Source organism: Populus nigra, chromosome 12 (assembly GCF_951802175.1).
Source record: "Populus nigra chromosome 12, ddPopNigr1.1, whole genome shotgun sequence".
Taxonomy (NCBI): Eukaryota; Viridiplantae; Streptophyta; class Magnoliopsida; order Malpighiales; family Salicaceae; genus Populus; species Populus nigra.
Window position 1 is genome coordinate 1,002,578 of NC_084863.1, and position 17,938 is coordinate 1,020,515.

Below are 17,938 nucleotides of genomic sequence, written 5' to 3' on the forward strand. Positions count from 1 at the left end.
TTTTATTCAAATAGTGTTGATATCTTGAAACGGGTTTTCATTATGTCACACTCCTATCAAACCTAATTTATTGGCTTTTTAAGAGTTTTGTCATCTTATTTGTGAGTTGCTTGACAGCGTGATCTAAGAGATTCTTATCATTAAATCTTTTAATTATAAGGAACAATTTTTTAATTTCCCACATGGTTCAAAACACATGTAAAAACTATTTAATTATTCTTATATCTCAAAATACTTAATTTTATTACATATTTCTTGTTAATCATGATGAAAATATAGTTCATATACCAGGTTTATCAATTAGGAATGAATGCTAGTATTTACTTTGAATTTACTAAGTCTAGGTCTTGGAAATATGATATCTTTCAACTTTATAAGTTAAGAAATTCTATTAATAAATCTAAAAATTCTGATAATGAAAAATAAAGATCAAATTTGATTAAAAAAATAAATATAAATAAATTACAAGAAAAATAAATATATAAATCATCTCGAATAAAAAATAATAATTAAAAAAATAAAAACTAAATCCGAGAGATTGAAAATTGATGAATGATAAAATTAAAAAATATTTCCAATTCAAGATTATTTTTTCAAATAAAATAACTAAAATTTAAAAAAAAAACAAAGAATAAATTTGAAAGAATAAATTGAAAGACTAACATGATTTTCTTAGGTGCAACATGTAAATCAAAGTGGATGACAGAAAAATAAAAAGAAAAAAGAAAATTAAATTGGTGTCAAACCTAATAGAATAACCACATGCCATCTCGAGAGAAAAAAGATGCCAAGAAGAATTGAATGATGCATAAAAATAATGGTTTTGACCGGCAATCATTCACACTTGTAGGTAGAAGTGATCATTTTCGGTTCGGTTTTTTACCTATAAAAACAATCGAACCAAAAAAAAATTTATAAAAAACCAAAACCGAACCGAACCTGGTTCCAATCGATCGGTTTTGGTTCGGTTTTTTATATTAAAAATCGAAAAAACATATATTGTTTTTTAACATCCAAAAGCCACAAAATCAAACCCATCTTCATCACCAGCAGCCCCCCACGACAGTGTTGAATCCATACCGGCCTTTTCTCAAGCAAATAGCCTCCTACAGAACCACAAAATACATCACGCGCTCTTACATTAATCAATCACTCCTCACTATCACAAACCCAAAAACCTACATCACTGAAAACCATACTCTCAAATACAAACCATCACCACCATAATAAACATTGTCTAGTGTCCACTGCCACTTTCTTTACCCATTTTCCTTTCATATAAAAAAAACTCTGCAACTGCCAACAACCCAAACCATAAAATTAAGCCTAGCCCCCACCCTTACTGCCTCCACTAATCACCTGCAAATTGAAGAAATCTTAATGCTACCGAGGCTTAAGGGTGTTGCTGGGATGATAGAATTGGAGAAGATTGAAAAATGTATATTGGAAGGTTAGATGTGGCGTGTGGGAGCTTGGGTTGGGATGGTTTAATTTAGAAGAACGAAGAATTAATTATGAGTATTGTGTGCTGTGAAGAAGTAATTGTGAGATGTGAGTGGACTTGTGAGAGCTTGGGTGGGGTAGTTGAAGAACGAATAATTAATTAGGTGCAGAGTCTGTAGACTTTTGAATGTTGTGGGCGGTATGAAGATTGGAAGGTTAAGTATGGCGTGTGGAAGCTTTAGTTGGGGTGGTTGGACTTTGAAGATCGAAGAATTAATTATAAGTGTTGTGTGCTGTGAAGAATTAATTGTGAGACGTGAAAGCTTGGGTGGGGGTAGTTGAAGAACAAATAATTAATTAGATGTAAAATTTGTAGGCTTTTGAGTGTTGTAGGTGGTTGTGCCGTCATGAGAATTGAAATGTGGGGTGATCCATGTGAGTTGTGTGGCGTATCTGTGACAATGAGAACTGAAGAGTATTTATAGATTTTTTTAATTTAAACCAGTGTGATTCGGGTTGTTTAGTTTAAATATTATAAAACTAAAACCGAACCAAACCGAAGTTTTTCAGTTTTTCTTTTTATGTTTTTGGTTAATTTTTTTTTTAGTTTTCTCAATTAAATTAATTTTTAAATTTTTTTATTCACCCCTATTTATAGATAACGAAGTAAGCACTTTTAAGTTATTTATTTTATTTAAGTTATTTATTTTATTTATCGAAAGATCGATCAAATAAATCTTAAAAATAGACTCATATTGCCATGCTTTGAGAAAACATGCTTAAAATGTGAAACCCAAGAATTTCCCTAAATTGCAGTTAAATTTATTTTTATTTTTTTTGCTTTTAAATGTATTCAATTAATTTAATTGTAAAAATAAAATGAAGATGCCACTTTACAATCCTAAAATGATAGATTAACGATGATAACACAAATTTAAGACAAAAGTGTGATTTCACTGATTGTTCTGTTAATTTGTTTTATGCATTGACTATTTAGATTTGCCTAATTAGATTTTATACAGAAATCCTATCTAAATAGATGTTTTTTTAAGATTTTTTTTCTTACAACTTCTTTTTAATTCGAGCACAAGATAATAAAGTTAAAAATGAACCTTTATACCACTCAAGTCAAGCCCTCAATTTTCTTTTTCCTCCAAAATAGTGTTTTTTTTTTTTTACATCGTCCAAATTGATAATGGTTAGCATAGCTAGAATTACTACAATGAGAGCTTGAGGGAATATTTTGATGATGATAAGATTTATTTATTAATAAAAAGAAAACACCCTGAAAGCTTGACAGGTTCTCAAAACTAACATAGCCTTGAGCCTACAAAAATATTCCTTCACATCTCAAAGTGAAGCCATCAAGCTAAAAGCTTGGCAGTTTACATTTCCATTGATAAAACAAAGAAATTTGCAATATTCATGTGGGATTTTCGTGCTGACAGTATTGATTTTGTTACGATGCCTCGTTATTTCATATACTCACTTCAGATATATTTCTACTAATTTTAGATGAATCTAAGAGAACGAACACATACCTCAGTACCATGACTTAAATGGGGTCCCATTTCTTCCAACCTGATGGCTCTTCAACAACAAATAAAGCCACTAAGAGTGTCGTGGTCCCTCCACTTGATTCAGAGCCAAACCCCACTTTATTGTTGACAGAATGATACTTATCATGCCCCTCTTATCAAATTGGAAGAAAAGCAATAATAATAAGTTATCGTTTCAAGCTGAAAGCCCACCATCCATCCTTGATGCTCTCTCTCACCATAGCAGCCTCAACTACTACATTTATTGGCTTTTACTTTATCAAACACGTACCGTCTAGACTTGCACCATAACGCTGCTAGCTCCCACCCACACAGAAAAGGCAAGCAAAGGACGAATATGAGAAGAGCTACATATACAGAGAGACAACGAGAAGCTGCATTGTGGAATACCAACTCTACATATATATTACAACTTACGACCCGTTTCACTGGCCATCAACACGTAGGCATAAGGTTCGAAACGCGGCATTTTTATCAACTACACAAAACACGCACTTGGATACACTACAAACCCAGACAAACAGGACGTAGAGAGGTGAGAAAATACTTAGAGATGCCTGAGAAGATGTAAAGGGCTCATATATCATTCGCCGTAAGGAGAAGTAGGAATTCTGGGTCCAACCTCGGTTGTCTTCTCGTATGCGTCCGACGTAGACCTTCTTCGAAACCGAAAGGACTCTCTGCTTCCTTAACAAAATACAATCGGTTTAAGTCAGTGACCAGGTTCACTCATCCTCACTTCTCCCAGATTATCAGTCTGGTAGGTAATAAAAGAACGTGCAAGGTGGTAGGTAACGAAACCTCTATGCAATTAATGAGACAACAACAGGCTACCAAGCACCATAGAATCAATTAAACTATCCTCAACCTTAAACATAAATATATGCATATGCATATGTATATGTATATGTATATGTATATGTATATGTATATATTCCCACTAGCAAAGCATACAGATCAATAGAATTATGGAAGTAGCAATTATCATAATGTGGCAATATGGGATGCCTTGCACCAACTTTTCATAAGAGTAATTAATCTTATTGTGTTCGAACTAAAACCAGTAACATCTCAAACTTCAGAAACATCCCACGTCTTGTGTTCGTTCAGTAGTGACATCCCATTAGTTATTGATAGTTTTCATTTCTTTGTAAGATTATGTTGACTTTGTCAATTAAAAGCTACTAGTTCTTAGCTAAATTAATCGTATCAAAATATATATATATATATATATATATATATATATATTCACGCAATCCAAGTGATGATACCTAGATTGACTAGCAAATAGTTTCATTTTAACTTCATCATGAACATATGATATTTATCAAAAATGAACTGTACTATATATTATTATAGTCTACACAAAAAATGTCTACCTACCGCTATCTATTACACATAATCTTGATGTGATATGCCAACCAAACCCTAAATAAAATGCGGATGCCAAGTCAAAAATTAGCAACATTAATATCAAAATTATTAATGTAGGGCATAGATCAATAGCATCCCATGCATAGTTGAACGTTGAAAGGGACATGAATGTCATTATCTAAAACGGCAATCAAACAAACAAACACACAACTTGCATCACCCCGCCAAATTAAACAATCACCGGAGTACACTTGACCCCATAAATGACAAAACTACCCTTATTCTCCGCTTTTTCAGGAGAGAAGAAAAAACCGAAGGGCATTATTGTCTTACCAGAGAAAGGAGACGCCGGAGGAGTAGAACCAGCTGGTGACGCCGGGGGAGTAGCAGAGGAACCGTTATTCTGGTATCCCGGTGGTCTTACTATCATGATACTCCTTGTCACTTTCTTCGTCTCCTCCGTCGTCGCTTCACCACCGTACGACCTCATCACGCTACCACCGCTACCATCAGATTCTATTCATAACAAAAAAGATTATTAAAAAAATCAAAATTAGATTGTAATGATGAGATTCGAATCTTCTTTTCGGCGTGCAAAGAACAAAAAAAATATTATTCCAATTCTCTTATTTACGGGAACCGTCCGACTCAAATCAGTTGATTTCATCATTTTATTATGGTTCATGATCGTCTTGGCAAGAATTGGTTTGCGTACCCTTGCCGGAGTTTGGCCGGAGACCGTAGCTCGGTTTCTTCCGTAGCTTCCCGAGGCCGTTTTCCGGAAGAGGACCAGCAACGGTGTCGTCCCAGAGATGATCAAGAAGACTCATGGCGCACGTTAGAAAAAAAAACGGCGTAATTTGGGGAAAGAGACACCGCCCGTTTACGAATACGGCGTAGTTTTAGGCTAGCAGCGGATAGAGTGAGTGAACTTAGGCAGTGGAGAGGGCATTTAAAGAGGAAGTGGGGCGTTAAGGTTCGAGCCAGTCTGGTTATATCTGGACCGTTGATTTGGATCAAGAAGTGATGAAGTGACGTGGCAAATGAATGGATTGGACACGTTTGTGAAGATAAGATCGATGCGAAATGTGGGGCCGGGATGCCGGAGATCTAAAGGGGAGAGGTGAGACGTGGCGTGTCACGTGATGGGAGGTCATTATCTACATTAGAAATACGAAAATTTCCTTAGCCTTGTCCAAATTTATAATTCTTGGGGTAGGTACTGGATTTTATTACCGTATTGCCACTAGAGATTCTTTAGCCGCCTTTCGATAAGTTGAATTTTTCCGAGTTTTTGACGTGATAAGAGAAGATGCTTTTTTTTTTTTTTTTGTGGGAATGATTAGAATTTCAAAATTTCACACCAATATATATATATATATATATATATATATATATATATATATGATTATGTCATAAGCCAAACAAATTTTGATTGGACAAAAAAAAATAATTTTTGAGATTTTTATCTTTTATCTTTTCTTCTAAAAATAATTTTATAAATATATTGATTTTAAAAGTTAATTTGATGAATAATGATTTAATTATCTAGTTATATCAACTTTAAATTCAATCTAACAACTATATTTTTAAATAAAAAATCAAGGTTGAGAAGTATTATAATTATAAAATTAAAAATAGGTTCTTAAGATATTGTACAAGTGATAACTTGATTTGTCTATCGTGTTACTGTTATTTTGAATTTAGATTTAAATGAAAATTATAGAGAAAGAAATATATATTGTAATTATAGTAATTAAGATGTGATATAAAACGCGGTAATAAAAATTAATTATTTAATCTAGTTATCTTTGAATCAGTCAAGTTGACAAAGTTATATCGAGGTAATCCTCATGTAGTTTAATTATAAACCCATGTTATATAATAAATTAAATCGATAAATTTTAAAATTTTATTGTTGGATCAAGTTTAATAATAATACTAAATAGTTTTCTATGATATAAATATTTTTGTTACATTAAAAAAATATTTAACTTATAATTGGTGTGTGTATAAAACAAGTGGAATGCATTTTCTACTATGATGTTTAAAAAATTGAAAACGCATTCCACTTGATTGTAAAGATTGATTTTACGAGAAGCAAATGAAATTATAACTTTATTTTAGATTAAATTTAAAAACATTTTGAATTAAAGAGAAATAAAATCATAAATATTAAAAAGAAAAAGCTTGCATGGGTTCATCGCAATACTATTTTTGTAAATTACAAAATGAAAAAACAAACATGTATATCACGATAAGTTGTATACTTTATGTGAGACATGATGATGAAAATATATTTAAGAGTTTTTTTGAATTGTTTTTGAGTGTTTTTTAAAGATATATTTGATGTAAAAATATATTAAATTGTTATTTTTTTTAGTTTTTTTAATGTTTTTAATATATTAATATTATAAAAAATTATTTTAAAAAACATCTAAAATCATAAACTACAGCGCAACCACAGTGCCCGAAAATATCCATTATACAGGTATGTCAATTGATCGAGCCCCACTCGCATCATGTCGTGGGGTACTTTGATGGGGAGATTGCTGGACTTTATCAAACGCTAGAAAACTAAGTTTACCCGATAATAAATTGTAGTCTTCTCCTTTCTCCATCACTCGAGCGTGAGGTCAAGCATGCTTTATTTAAACTATTTAGGTGGTGGTTAATGATAAAAACTTAAAATTAAAAAATTTATTTTTTATGTGATTTTATATTTAAACTCTGTGATTGTTCATATAATGACCATTGAAGATTTACATGATCATTAACTTCAGGGCTTATAGGATTAGTCGAGGTGCGCGCAAGCTGACCTGAACACCCACGTTGAACTAAAAAAAAAAGAGAATGCTTTATTTATTGTTAAAATTATGTATAATTTTTTTTAATCTTTTTTTCCCACTAAATGAACTGGTCAATGAAGCATATGAAGTGTGTAGAAAAAATCTAATCATAATCCAATGAATTAATTTTTAAAATATAAAATTTAAAGTTAATCCAAATTGGATTTCTAATTAAAACAAGTAAAATATTAATATCATAAAACCTAATTGATATAATTAAATTTTTAACGATTGAGTTGAGTTGATAAAAATTAATTTAAATTTAATCAGGTTAATATTAAAAAAAATATTATTATAGTAAAAATATTTCACATGTTCAACCAGTAATTAATCCCTTAATGAGGAATGGCAATTACGAGTGAAGGATACGCTACAAATTGAGTTGATTGTAGCATTTGTTCACGAATCTCATAGACCCATAGGCCCCGTGACCTTTGTCTCGTCAAAGCTTACCATTTTGTCCATTAACGGCCATGGATTGTTTAATAAAGTCTATATTTTCGAAATTAAAATCAATGTTTAATATTTGAATTCTCAAAAGAAAAAAAGAATTAGTATTTTAGGATTAAAATCCTATAGTAGAATTGAGGTCTTCGAGATAGATTCCCATTTAACCCTTTTTGGACTTGCCTCCTCCTTTGTTAAAGAAATAAAAAACTATAACATGGGGGTAGAATTAGATGTGGAATGAAGGGAATTGAAGAAATACTATAATAAATTTGAAAATAAAATAAAATTAACTAGCCATCAAATCCTTATTGGTTTTAAACCTTGTTTTATTCTATTTTATTTTACTAGCTTACCATATTTTGTTGTGGTTTGTAAGGTGGTGCAGTGTGCTTTTTAAAAAAGTGCTTTTTAATTAAAATTTTATTTTTTATTTTTAAAATTTTGTATATCAATACATCAAGACTATGAAAAATCTAAAAAAATAAATTTAATATTTTTTTTAATAATTTGAAAAATTACCACAGTGCCAAATAAACACTATTTAAAATTAATATCGTTAATTTTTTTAATCCACTTTCAACTCAAATGCTTTATTTTTTATTTTGACCCCCTCTTAAAATACTAGAAAATATGTTGGCGTGTGAGGATTTACGGTCTCCATTTTAAGACACATGGTCCAATAGGAGAGATCACTTGCTTTGTAAGGAAAAATGGATTGATTAGTCCATAAATTATCTTACTTGATGATGAAAAAATAAATAAATACATTTCATTTTTTATTTTACTTCACACCAAGAAAGCATGAAAGCATGATACAACATAGAAAAGAGGGGAGCTTTGTCAAACTGTCTTAAGTTTCACGAGTCTCGATCATTTAGGTCCCTACTAGAATCAACAAAACAATGATTGGAGCAATTTCAGGTAAAATTTATTGAGATTTTTTAAGATATTGGTGAAGATTAATGGAGTAGTAAATTGACTCAAGAGATCAAAAAAATAAAAAATCTTACGGAAATAAAATGATAGATTATTAAGTATAAAAATAGATTCCAGCTAGAAGATAAAAAAAAATTTGTATTAAATTTTATGAACACACCAAGTATAATATCAGGCCCAAAAGAATTTATATATAATTAGTGTTAAGCTATCTTTCATGTTAACAGAGAATAAATGATTAAAGCTAACTTATATGGTAATAAAAATTAACTCTGGTTTGAAATTAAAAAGTTTATTTTTCATGCATTCTCAAGTTTGAGTCATGTGGTTGTTAATATGATAATCACTAGAGGTTTACATGATCATTAACTTCAAGGCCCGTGAGATTAGTCGAGATGCATACAAGCTGGTCCGGACACCCATATTAATAAAAAAATAACTAACTCTTTTTAAATTTTTGCCCAACTTGTTTCAAATGCTATAGTAATGTTAAAACCATGGAGATTATAGTTTAAATTAAATAAGAAAAAGGAATGAAATGAAAAACGAAAGATCCAAATAGCTACCCATGCAAAATTATTAAATCAAATAATTGCTAAATTGAAGAAAAAAAAGGAATGAAATGAAAAACTAAAGATCCAAATAGCTACCCGTGAAAAATTATTAAATCAAATAACAGTTAGATTGAAGAAAAAAAGGAATGAAATGAAAAACTAAAGATCCAAATAGCTACCCATGCAAAATTATTAAATCAAATAAGTGCTAAATTGAAGAAAAAAAAGGAATGAAATGAAAAACTAAAGATCCAGATAGCTACCCGTGAAAAATTATTAAATCAAATAACTGCTAGAGTGAAGAAAAAAAGGAATGAAATGAAAAACTAAAGATCCAAATAGCTACCCGTGAAAAATTATTAAATCAAATAACTGCTAGATTGAAGAAAAAAAGGAATGAAATGAAAAACTAAAGATCCAAATAGCTATCCATGGAAAATTATTAAATCAAATAATTGCTAAATTGAAGAAAAAAAGGAATGAAATAAAAACTAAAGATTCAAATAGATACCCATGAAAAATTATTAAATCAAACAATTGCCAAGCACTCTTAAACACCAACTAAAAAAAATCTAAAAAGCATCTAGAAATCCTTCATGACAAAAGCTATCTAAAAAATAAAATCTCAATTGTTTAATAGAAAGAATTTAATATTAATCTATTTCAAAGGAATATCTAATAATTATTTATTTAAATCTTCAATGTTAATTTTAAAATCTCTAGAATTTTTCAATGCTATACACTTGTATGATAATAATAATAATAAAAAATTATTCAAAATTAAAAAATATTTAAAAATTAATCCACCTTTATTTCTTTCGTTGTTTAATATCAAATGAACTCATTATTTTTTTAAAAAAAACTTGATTGACATTTCTTTATAAAAAAAGGAACTTAACTGATATTGGTAACATTGAAACTACAAGACTCAAAGGAGAGCACATGTGAATCTTAAAGGACTAAAATATAGTTTAACAGAAAAAAGAGAGAGTAAAACCCTCGAGGCAGAGGGTTTTGTGACCTCTACTTTGTTTCCCCGCGCTCGCTTCCTCCTCCTTCCACTTCCTTGAAATCCAGCGCAGAGGGAGGGTCTCCTTCTCCGCTCGCTCCTGCTTTTCCTCTCAGCTCGGTTGAGCTCGAAAAAGGTGATTTCTTTTTCCTACACCCAGTTTCTTTCCTTTCCATGTGGTGTTTGATGTTTCGTCTGTGACGATGACAGCTTTATGGATTTGTAAGGATTATCTGCCAAGATTTTGGGTTTTTCATTATATATATAACACGTATGCGTTGGCTTTATAGAAAGTAAAACAAGTGTAAAGGTTTTATTAGATTCAGCTTGAAATTGGATTTTTTTTTTTGTAGTAATAGCTTTTTTGATGCCTTAACTTGATTGTGGACTTTAAATTGACATTATGTTTATGGTTTTCCTGTCTTAACTCTAAATCGTGCTTCTTTATATATATTGAAGATTTGATTTTGGTGTAAACAGCGGATTTTATCAAGTGTTTAGCATGCTTTTGGACCTTCGAATTTGTTTTTATTGAATGTGTTTTTAGATAGAAAACAAGGGAACTTGATGGTATTTGGTGATTTTTAGTTTCTTTGGCTGTAGAAAGCAGCTGATAGAAGGAGCATTGAGATGGCACATGCTCGAGGAGGTGATTTCATGTTCTGTGATTTGTGTGGAACGATGATGTTTTTATATTCAAAGGAGCATGTTGAATGCCCTTTGTGCAAATTTAAGAAAAGTGCAAAAGGTATGGCTCATGATCATCTATTTAGTTCAAAGGAGCAACAGCCAGCGTGTATGCTTAATGCCTTCATAGATTTTATAGTATTGCTGGTATTTGGATTATATCTTCTCCTTCTCCTTCCCTCTTTTCTTACTGTTACATACCGAAAACAAAAATTCAATGCATGGTTGGTTTTTGATGTTTCCCAAATAAGAGATAGAATATTCCTGGTAAAAATTCAATGCATGGTTGGTTTTTGATGTTTCCCATATATGAGATAGAATATTCCTGGTCAATTTCTATATAAGAATCTATGCTTCACAGATGATAATTCTGAAATTGTTCACCGCAATGCCTCACCAATCAGCACTGTGACCAGACAAACTCTTTATGTTTGTACATCCAGCTAACAAGGTGTTTCTTTCACTGTAATCTGGATTTAGTGAGTTCTGAAAATTTTCTAAAGCTTGGTCAAAGGAAAGTAATATATTGCACATTGATAATGCTTGTCAATCCTTTTCTCTTTCAAGGCTCAGACCAGCCTATTATATACAATGCTAATATAAGAACAGAAGTGTTATCTATGCAGGTTCCTTATTAACAAATCTATACACTGTAGTTATTCTGGATCATGTGTTTCTTTTAGTTGTTAGTTAATTTTCATCTTACAAGCTTTATAATTTGCAACAACTAATGTTTGCCTTTTCCCGTGCCAAAATTTTTCTGTTTCCTGTTTATCTGTGTTTGGTGGGAGGTGGTCTCCATGCACATGTTTTGCTTGGTTTGTATATGTGTTCAATGTCAAACTGCAATGCTACATCTTGAAATTATCTATTACGATTCTGTCTCTGTCTAACACTGGCTGTTCCTTTTCTGCTGTCATGACATTAATTTGCAATGCTGAAGTGAATCTTGGGGGTAATCTTGTATAGTTTTAATATCTTGCATGATGGCACTGTCTTACAAATTGTAAATTGTACGGTGTTGTCTACTATCTGTCATGAAATCCCTCTATATTATGTTGCCTTTTCTTGATAATCTACCTAACTGAATTTACTGCCACTGTCTTCAGATCTAAGTGAAAGAGAAATAAGTTATCAAGTCAGCTCTGAGGTATGCCTGAACTGACCTGTTGAGTTATGAAGTTTTTCTCTTGAGTTACCATGCAATCTTTTTTGTTTTCCCTTTTCTTTTCTCTTGCAAATTGCATTTGGTAGGATATAAAGTATTGAGTTTGGCTGTCACTCCATAATGTAGGGGGAACCTATGAAGAATGGTTTTATGAATCTGGGTTCTTAGATATTTTTGTCGAAAATGATCTCTCAATGTTAAAGTAGACCTAGGCACTTGTAAATATTATTAAATTGAAAACTAAGGTTGTCAAATGTCATAGAGTTTTCATTAATGTGCATTTGCAGGTCATTTATGGAAGCATATGCATCCAAGCTTGTCCATCTCTTTATTTTCCTTTGTTTTTTTTCCTTCAACAAGTTCTACCAGGTGCAACTTATAGAATTTCGAAGTAGGATGCTCCCTTTGAATTCCTATGGTTACTTTCAATTTAATTATCACTATTCTTTTGTGGATTATACATATCCGAGAAAATGTCTTTGGCATTTTCATCATGCATGGTAATTCAAGCTGTGAAGTCAATTGTCCTTGTGTGTCTTTTGGTGCAGGATATGAGGAGGGATCTAGGCATCTCACATTTTGAAGGAAAGATGGAAGTGAAAGACATGGAGGTAAATACTTTGGACAGAAATTGATTTTCAGGTTGCCTTCAGCTTGGATTTGCTGGTAGTCCTAACATGAAGTTTTTTTCTTTACAGATAAATAAGAAATGTGAAAAATGCGGCCACACAAAGCTTAAATTTTCAACCAGACAGGTATTCTACCTCACCTAATCACTTTGGCAATATCATCATCAAATTCACAATTTCATTACTAATCGATCACCTTTGTATCCTTTTGTCCTACAGATGAGATCAGCAGATGAGGGCCAAACGACTTTTTTTCATTGTGCTAATTGCTCATATACATTTACTGAGAACTGAGCATCCAGATGTTGGAGCTTTCAAGACTGACCTACATAGAGCTCGGGTTAGGTGGAACAGTCTGAAGATGAGGTGTCTTGAAGGTTTTTATATTGTTTGATTGACAGCACAGAATGAACAGCCAATTGTTGACAGTTGAGAAAATTCTCACTTCTGAACTTTACAATTTTCTTTCCAAGATTGTATTTTTCACCTAGAAAAAATTGGTTAGATATCAAATTAGCTGCAAAACCTTGTTGAAACTCTCCTGTTGAAGCATCTTTAATGTTTCGTTTTAGTTTACTTGTCGATAACACAGTTCTGTTGTGTGTTCACCTAGTAACTGGGTTTGCATGAATGTTGTCACTGCCATGCCCTAACCAAATCACTGACGTTAAAAGCAATGGCAGTAAACTTAATTCCTGAATTTGTGGTTTTAAATGCTCTCCACCCCTTGTTCCAGAGACATGCTCCTCCCTATCCTGCCTCGCAGCAGGGACGAGCAATATTAAAAAAGAAAAGAAAAACTGAATCACTCAAATTATTCAAATCAATTTGGATAACATTTTTTTTAAACAAAACACAGAGAACAAATAATCTGGGTAATTATCTCAAGTTTTTTTGGGGCAATTCAAGTGATACCAAAAAAAAAAAAAAAACCTAAATTATATTCAAGCAAGCCCTCTCTCTCAGTACTACTCTCTTTGTTTTCTGTCATTTTACTTAAAGTTATAAACTTTTGTGCATGTTTTTCAGTTCTCTTGATGGGTTTTATTGTTCAAGTTGCTTGGTCTTTGCCTTGTAGAATTTGATAGTGTTTATTTGGTTGTTCTTTCAGTCTCTTTAGTTTCATTTCTTGTTTTTAGTTGCTGTTACTTTAAGCTTAGATCAATAAAATTGAATGATGCTGTTGAATTGAGATCCTATAGACAGGAGTTGTTTTCTTGGTTAGCTTAATGTCCTCGCATGTAGTGATAATTTGGCCTTCTGGGTTAGTTTATCTCGAGTTTTCAGAAATGGGATGGGTTTCAATTTTAAGTCCTTTCTTTTGTTTTTTGGGGATTGTTTTATTTGCTTGCATGGATTTAAGTCCAACTCTTGAACGCTTTTGTGTTTGCATCGATCGATGCAGAAGTGGAGTGTTGGGTTTCACTTGCTCTAGTTCCCACCATTAGAGAGCAATATATGTCTTCTCAGTCTGCACTCTCTTGCAACCATTCCCATTTTAAATTCAACCACTTACTTGAAAGCTAGGCCAAACTCCACCCGAGACAAGCTGACTTGACCTCATCTAACTTTCTATCTTCAATCAATAAATAGAGGTGGCATGATTATAGAAAAATTTAAATATAACACAATGACTAACAATATTAAATTCTTTTTGTTATTGTTTATGCTCAGCAATCTAGGGAATGCATGTGGTGGAATCTACAACGAGGGGCTTGTTGGAAGCATTACTTGTGCTGTTAATTCCTTGGACCCTGGATTTAGAGTTGTCTAAAGCCTCAAGAATGTTTTGGATGAAAGAGTAGTTAACATGGAGGAGGAAATTAAAAAGGTCACAATAGTATATTCATCATTTTTTATGCCTACGTATTCTTGTTGAGTTCAAAGGTTTATTAAGTAAAGGAGACGGGTGAAGAAATATGTGTCTAAGCATTATCCCTGTTAAGGTAGGATTCTTTATGCCATCTTTGTCTTGTTTCCCTTTGTCAAATCTTTAAATTTAAATTTCAAATGTTTTTACATGTAGTCATCTTATGCTTCAAGGTTTTGATTTCTTTGCCTGGTCTAACATAATAGCTGTCTAATTGTGATGCTAAAATTTTTAGGAAAACTTGGATATTTTCCTAGATTGCCATATAGACTTGAATTTGAGTATTTGGCTTGCAATATAAGAACGTACAGAGAAGGACTTATGAGCTTCTGAAACAACAATGAGAAAGAAACCATGCTGATTTTGTTAGTTCATGGATTACGAGTTGCTATCCATGTGAAATTGTAGTTTCCAGAAATTTATATTTATTTAACAAGCTTCCAGTACAAATTTACAAGTTTATTGATCCTCTTGAGCTCTGTCGATCATGTTGAACTCACATCAATGATCCATTACCGCTGGCACTTCCACTGGATATTGGTCGATCCTGTCTGACCAAACATTCAAATTATCTGGTTTGATCTTGGAAATGCACTTCCAAACTGCACTATTACATTTAAATCCACTCCCAAATGCCAGTTGCCAAACCCTGTCACCCTGTCTAACCCTACCTTTTGCTTCAAGATAGCTCAGTGAGTACCAAGTTGATGAAGAAGATGTGTTCCCAAACCTATAAAGTGTCATTTTTGATGCCTCCACATCCCTATCTTTCAACTTAAGGAACTCCTTTATAGCTCCAATCACAGCTCTGCCACCAGCATGAATGCAAAAGTGATCAAAAGCCTTCTTGAAGTCTGGAATGTAGGAGCCTCTCTTCTTTGCAGGAGGCCAAACTTTCTTCCACATAATTGATAGACCATATTGGATTAGCTCAGAGTAAGGCAGCACAAGCGCAGCTAATGTTGTCATGTTAGTTTTCAGTGCTTCTCCGGCTACTTGCGGGATCGATCTCAACAATGATACTCCGGTGTACCCTTCATCATCTGCTTCCTGAACAACACAATTGTATGAATTATCCTTAGATCCAAGATGAGTCCTAACCAGATGTTGGAGTTCATATTTAGCAATCTGTCTGTCACTTTTGCGATTTGATAGCAAGATCGCAGCACCTCCCATTCGAAACAAGGAGTTTGCCAGTAGCATAGAGTTGACTTGTCCATGGTACATGTTGGAACTCACTGATTCCACGCTGAGGACTAGAGCCAAAGAGTTGTTTTGCGCTCCGAGGAGGTCTCGAGCTAGCGAAATTGACAAGAGGCCAGCACTGCAGCCCATCCCAGAAAGATTGAAGCTCCTTATATTGCTTCTAAATCCAAATTTATTGATCATCGTGGCTAAAGATGGAGTGGGGCATACAAGACTGCAATTTGTGATGATAATGTCAACGCTTTTCGGATCAATCCTGTGCTTGGTGAATAGGTCTTGGACTATTGTGAATAGCACCATTTCCACTTCTTCAATAGTAGAACTCAAGGAAAGATCACATGGAAATTGGTGGACTCCCGTGGGCAAGTAGGTTTCGTTGCCAATACCCGATCTTTCACTGATTTTGGTTTGAAACTCGATTGTTTTGCTGTCAAACTTACCCCATCTTTCTACAAGTTCTATCAAGGAGGAGAGGGGAACTCGGAGAGTGTTTGGTGCCTTGTAGCACATGAAGTCAACAAGATAAACACGGTTGGAATTGAATGAAAGGTACACAGCAATTGCCACCGAGAGAGTAACCCTGCTAGCACTCTGAAATCAGCAACCAGGATTAAGATTTCAGCAATCCTGGTTTGCTCTAACATGAAGCTCTGATCTTTTGCCATTTTTCTGTTCTTGGGTGAATCTTGAATCATGCTCTAGTAAGCTATAATGTCTATATATGAGTGAACGGGATTTATTTTTACTCTGTGAAGGGACGTGTGTCCTTGTTTAAGCATAACAAACGGCTGGTTAAAGACTCATGGAAAGAAAATGAGCAACTATAACATCTATGGAGCATGCATTTTCCTCTGCAATAAATCAAGGAAAAAAAAACTATTCTAACTCTCTATTCACTGTAACAAATATTAGGTTAAGAGTGATGACAGAGACATCTAGATAGAGAATCAAGGTGTCAGCGGGCATCCACAGCAACATACATGGAACATAACAGACAAGTAATTCAATACCGCAGTGGCACATTAAAATCACTCGTGTTGTCATCTCTCCATCTAGGCCGTCTAGGGTTTGCTCTTACTGGTCACGCATGTCCAGATGGAGCAGTCATGATGGACATGGCTGCCTTTATGAACCCTCATAGACAATCAATTCTTTGCACAATCCTTTTTTTGCTGAAGACAGTGTGATAATATAAGCTACACATTTGGAGCTTCACACCTTAAAACGCCATTCCCTGTGGCAAATGGACCAAAGTTAGAAGAAAACAACAGGAAAAGGTTAAGGGAAAGAACTACTCCTTAAGCCCTGGTAAAGAACAAAATTGTTAGATAAATGGGTGTTTTTCCATGTAGCACAAGCTATGTATACCTGCGATTCAGACAACAGTACATGCACATGAACATACCCTGGATAGTGACATAATCATTTGATCAGAGCAAGTTTTTGAAGTCTAGAGATTCGTGCATTGCGTGTCCAAAGACCCACAGATATATTCCTACCTGTTGTTAATGACGACAACCATTGCTTGAATTTTAAGGTTCCTTGATTTGGCACTGCCCTCCTTGTCCCCCATCTTTCCATTTCAATTTCCAACACCTCATATGGCCTATCAAAGTTCCGAAAACCTCTTGCTTTGCTTGCACAAAAGAGAGGAAAGAAACAAAACCCCCCCCTCTTTCTAGGGTAAAGTGAAATCTCCACTTGCCTCATATTGCCAGATTTGACTGCCATGGTTACTTCAGTTAATGATTATTTAACTTTTTTATATTATTATGAAAAAAAGTAAATAATAAGATGTATTTACTTGTATAACTCAATTACAAATAAATAAGATGTACTGAAACAATGGTTGCTTTAAATCATGAAAAAAAAGAAGAGAGGAATTTATGTCTCATTAACAGAAAATATATAAGGACTTAGTTTTTCGCTCTAATACTAGATATAATTTACTGTGAAGTACTATAGTAAAATTATCATTAAAAAATTATTCAAGAACATGTTAATCTTTTCTAAATTTTTTACACGGTATAATGATGTATTTACCTCTATTATCAACATAATCTAGAATTGTTAACCAATGATTATTTTGTTTTTTTTAAAAATAATAACATTACTTATTCACTCTTGAAGTAAAAAAATTAGAGTTGTTGATAAAGGTTTTTTTTTTGCTTCTTAGAATAAAGTAAAAATACATTTTTACCCTT

The 17,938-nt window shown here is 33.0% G+C and overlaps 3 protein-coding genes and 1 long non-coding RNA gene across 10 annotated transcripts; 1 reads left to right on the plus strand and 3 right to left on the minus strand.

Annotated features, from left to right (window-relative positions):
• Nucleotides 1-3,356: 3,356 nt before the first annotated feature.
• Nucleotides 3,357-5,310, minus strand: LOC133670113 (dormancy-associated protein homolog 3-like). Of its 3 annotated transcripts, none has more exons than XM_062090579.1 (3): nt 5,092-5,310; nt 4,710-4,892; nt 3,357-3,682 (listed from the first exon to the last, which is right to left on the minus strand). In XM_062090579.1, exons 1-3 carry the CDS (start codon nt 5,204-5,206, stop codon nt 3,579-3,581), a joined length of 402 nt encoding a protein of 133 aa, XP_061946563.1. In that variant the 5' UTR covers nt 5,207-5,310; the 3' UTR covers nt 3,357-3,578. The 3 variants fall into 3 exon arrangements, with proteins under 3 accessions (XP_061946563.1, XP_061946561.1, XP_061946562.1); XM_062090577.1 differs by having other exon boundaries at nt 3,357-3,685; XM_062090578.1 differs by having other exon boundaries at nt 3,357-3,689; nt 5,092-5,309.
• Nucleotides 5,311-10,158: 4,848 nt separating this feature from the next.
• On the plus strand, nt 10,159-14,679 carry LOC133669328 (uncharacterized). Of its 4 annotated transcripts, XR_009833878.1 has the most exons (7): nt 10,168-10,310; nt 10,763-10,922; nt 11,971-12,011; nt 12,578-12,640; nt 12,728-12,784; nt 12,878-13,086; nt 14,333-14,679. XR_009833878.1 is itself a non-coding variant. In XM_062089420.1 (6 exons), exons 2-6 carry the CDS (start codon nt 10,805-10,807, stop codon nt 12,950-12,952), a joined length of 354 nt encoding a protein of 117 aa, XP_061945404.1. In that variant the 5' UTR covers nt 10,159-10,310; nt 10,778-10,804; the 3' UTR covers nt 12,953-13,229. The 4 variants fall into 4 exon arrangements, 3 of the variants coding, with proteins under 3 accessions (XP_061945404.1, XP_061945406.1, XP_061945403.1); XM_062089420.1 differs by lacking the exon at nt 14,333-14,679 and having other exon boundaries at nt 10,159-10,310; nt 10,778-10,922; nt 12,878-13,229; XM_062089422.1 differs by lacking the exon at nt 14,333-14,679 and having other exon boundaries at nt 10,160-10,310; nt 10,785-10,922; nt 12,878-13,229.
• Nucleotides 14,680-14,869: 190 nt separating this feature from the next.
• LOC133669852 (3-ketoacyl-CoA synthase 7-like) lies at nt 14,870-16,429 on the minus strand. Its single transcript, XM_062090180.1, has 2 exons — nt 16,397-16,429; nt 14,870-16,325 (listed from the first exon to the last, which is right to left on the minus strand). Exons 1-2 carry the CDS (start codon nt 16,427-16,429, stop codon nt 15,030-15,032), a joined length of 1,329 nt encoding a protein of 442 aa, XP_061946164.1. The 3' UTR covers nt 14,870-15,029.
• A 169-nt stretch (nt 16,430-16,598) lies between these two features.
• Nucleotides 16,599-17,380, minus strand: LOC133669329 (uncharacterized). 2 transcript variants are annotated; one of them, XR_009833880.1, is made up of 2 exons: nt 17,234-17,380; nt 16,599-16,968 (listed from the first exon to the last, which is right to left on the minus strand). It is a non-coding gene; the product is annotated as an uncharacterized LOC133669329 (long non-coding RNA). The 2 variants fall into 2 exon arrangements; XR_009833879.1 differs by lacking the exon at nt 17,234-17,380 and adding an exon at nt 17,103-17,220.
• Nucleotides 17,381-17,938: the final 558 nt, after the last annotated feature.

Coding starts and splice junctions, on each gene's coding strand:
- LOC133670113 (XM_062090577.1), bottom strand. CDS start 5,206: ATGAGTCTTCTTGATCATCTCTGGGACGACACCGTTGCTGGTCCTCTT. Junction 4,893..5,091: donor CCGGCCAAACTCCGGCAAGG/GTACGCAAACCA, acceptor TGTTATGAATAG/AATCTGATGGTAGCGGTGGT. Junction 3,686..4,709: donor TCCGGCGTCTCCTTTCTCTG/GTAAGACAATAA, acceptor TTGTTAAGGAAG/CAGAGAGTCCTTTCGGTTTC.
- LOC133669328 (XM_062089420.1), top strand. CDS start 10,805: ATGGCACATGCTCGAGGAGGTGATTTCATGTTCTGTGATTTGTGTGGA. Junction 10,923..11,970: donor ATTTAAGAAAAGTGCAAAAG/GTATGGCTCATG, acceptor CACTGTCTTCAG/ATCTAAGTGAAAGAGAAATA. Junction 12,785..12,877: donor TTAAATTTTCAACCAGACAG/GTATTCTACCTC, acceptor TTTGTCCTACAG/ATGAGATCAGCAGATGAGGG.
- LOC133669852 (XM_062090180.1), bottom strand. CDS start 16,429: ATGATTCAAGATTCACCCAAGAACAGAAAAATG. Junction 16,326..16,396: donor CACCCAAGAACAGAAAAATG/GCAAAAGATCAG, acceptor TGCTGATTTCAG/AGTGCTAGCAGGGTTACTCT.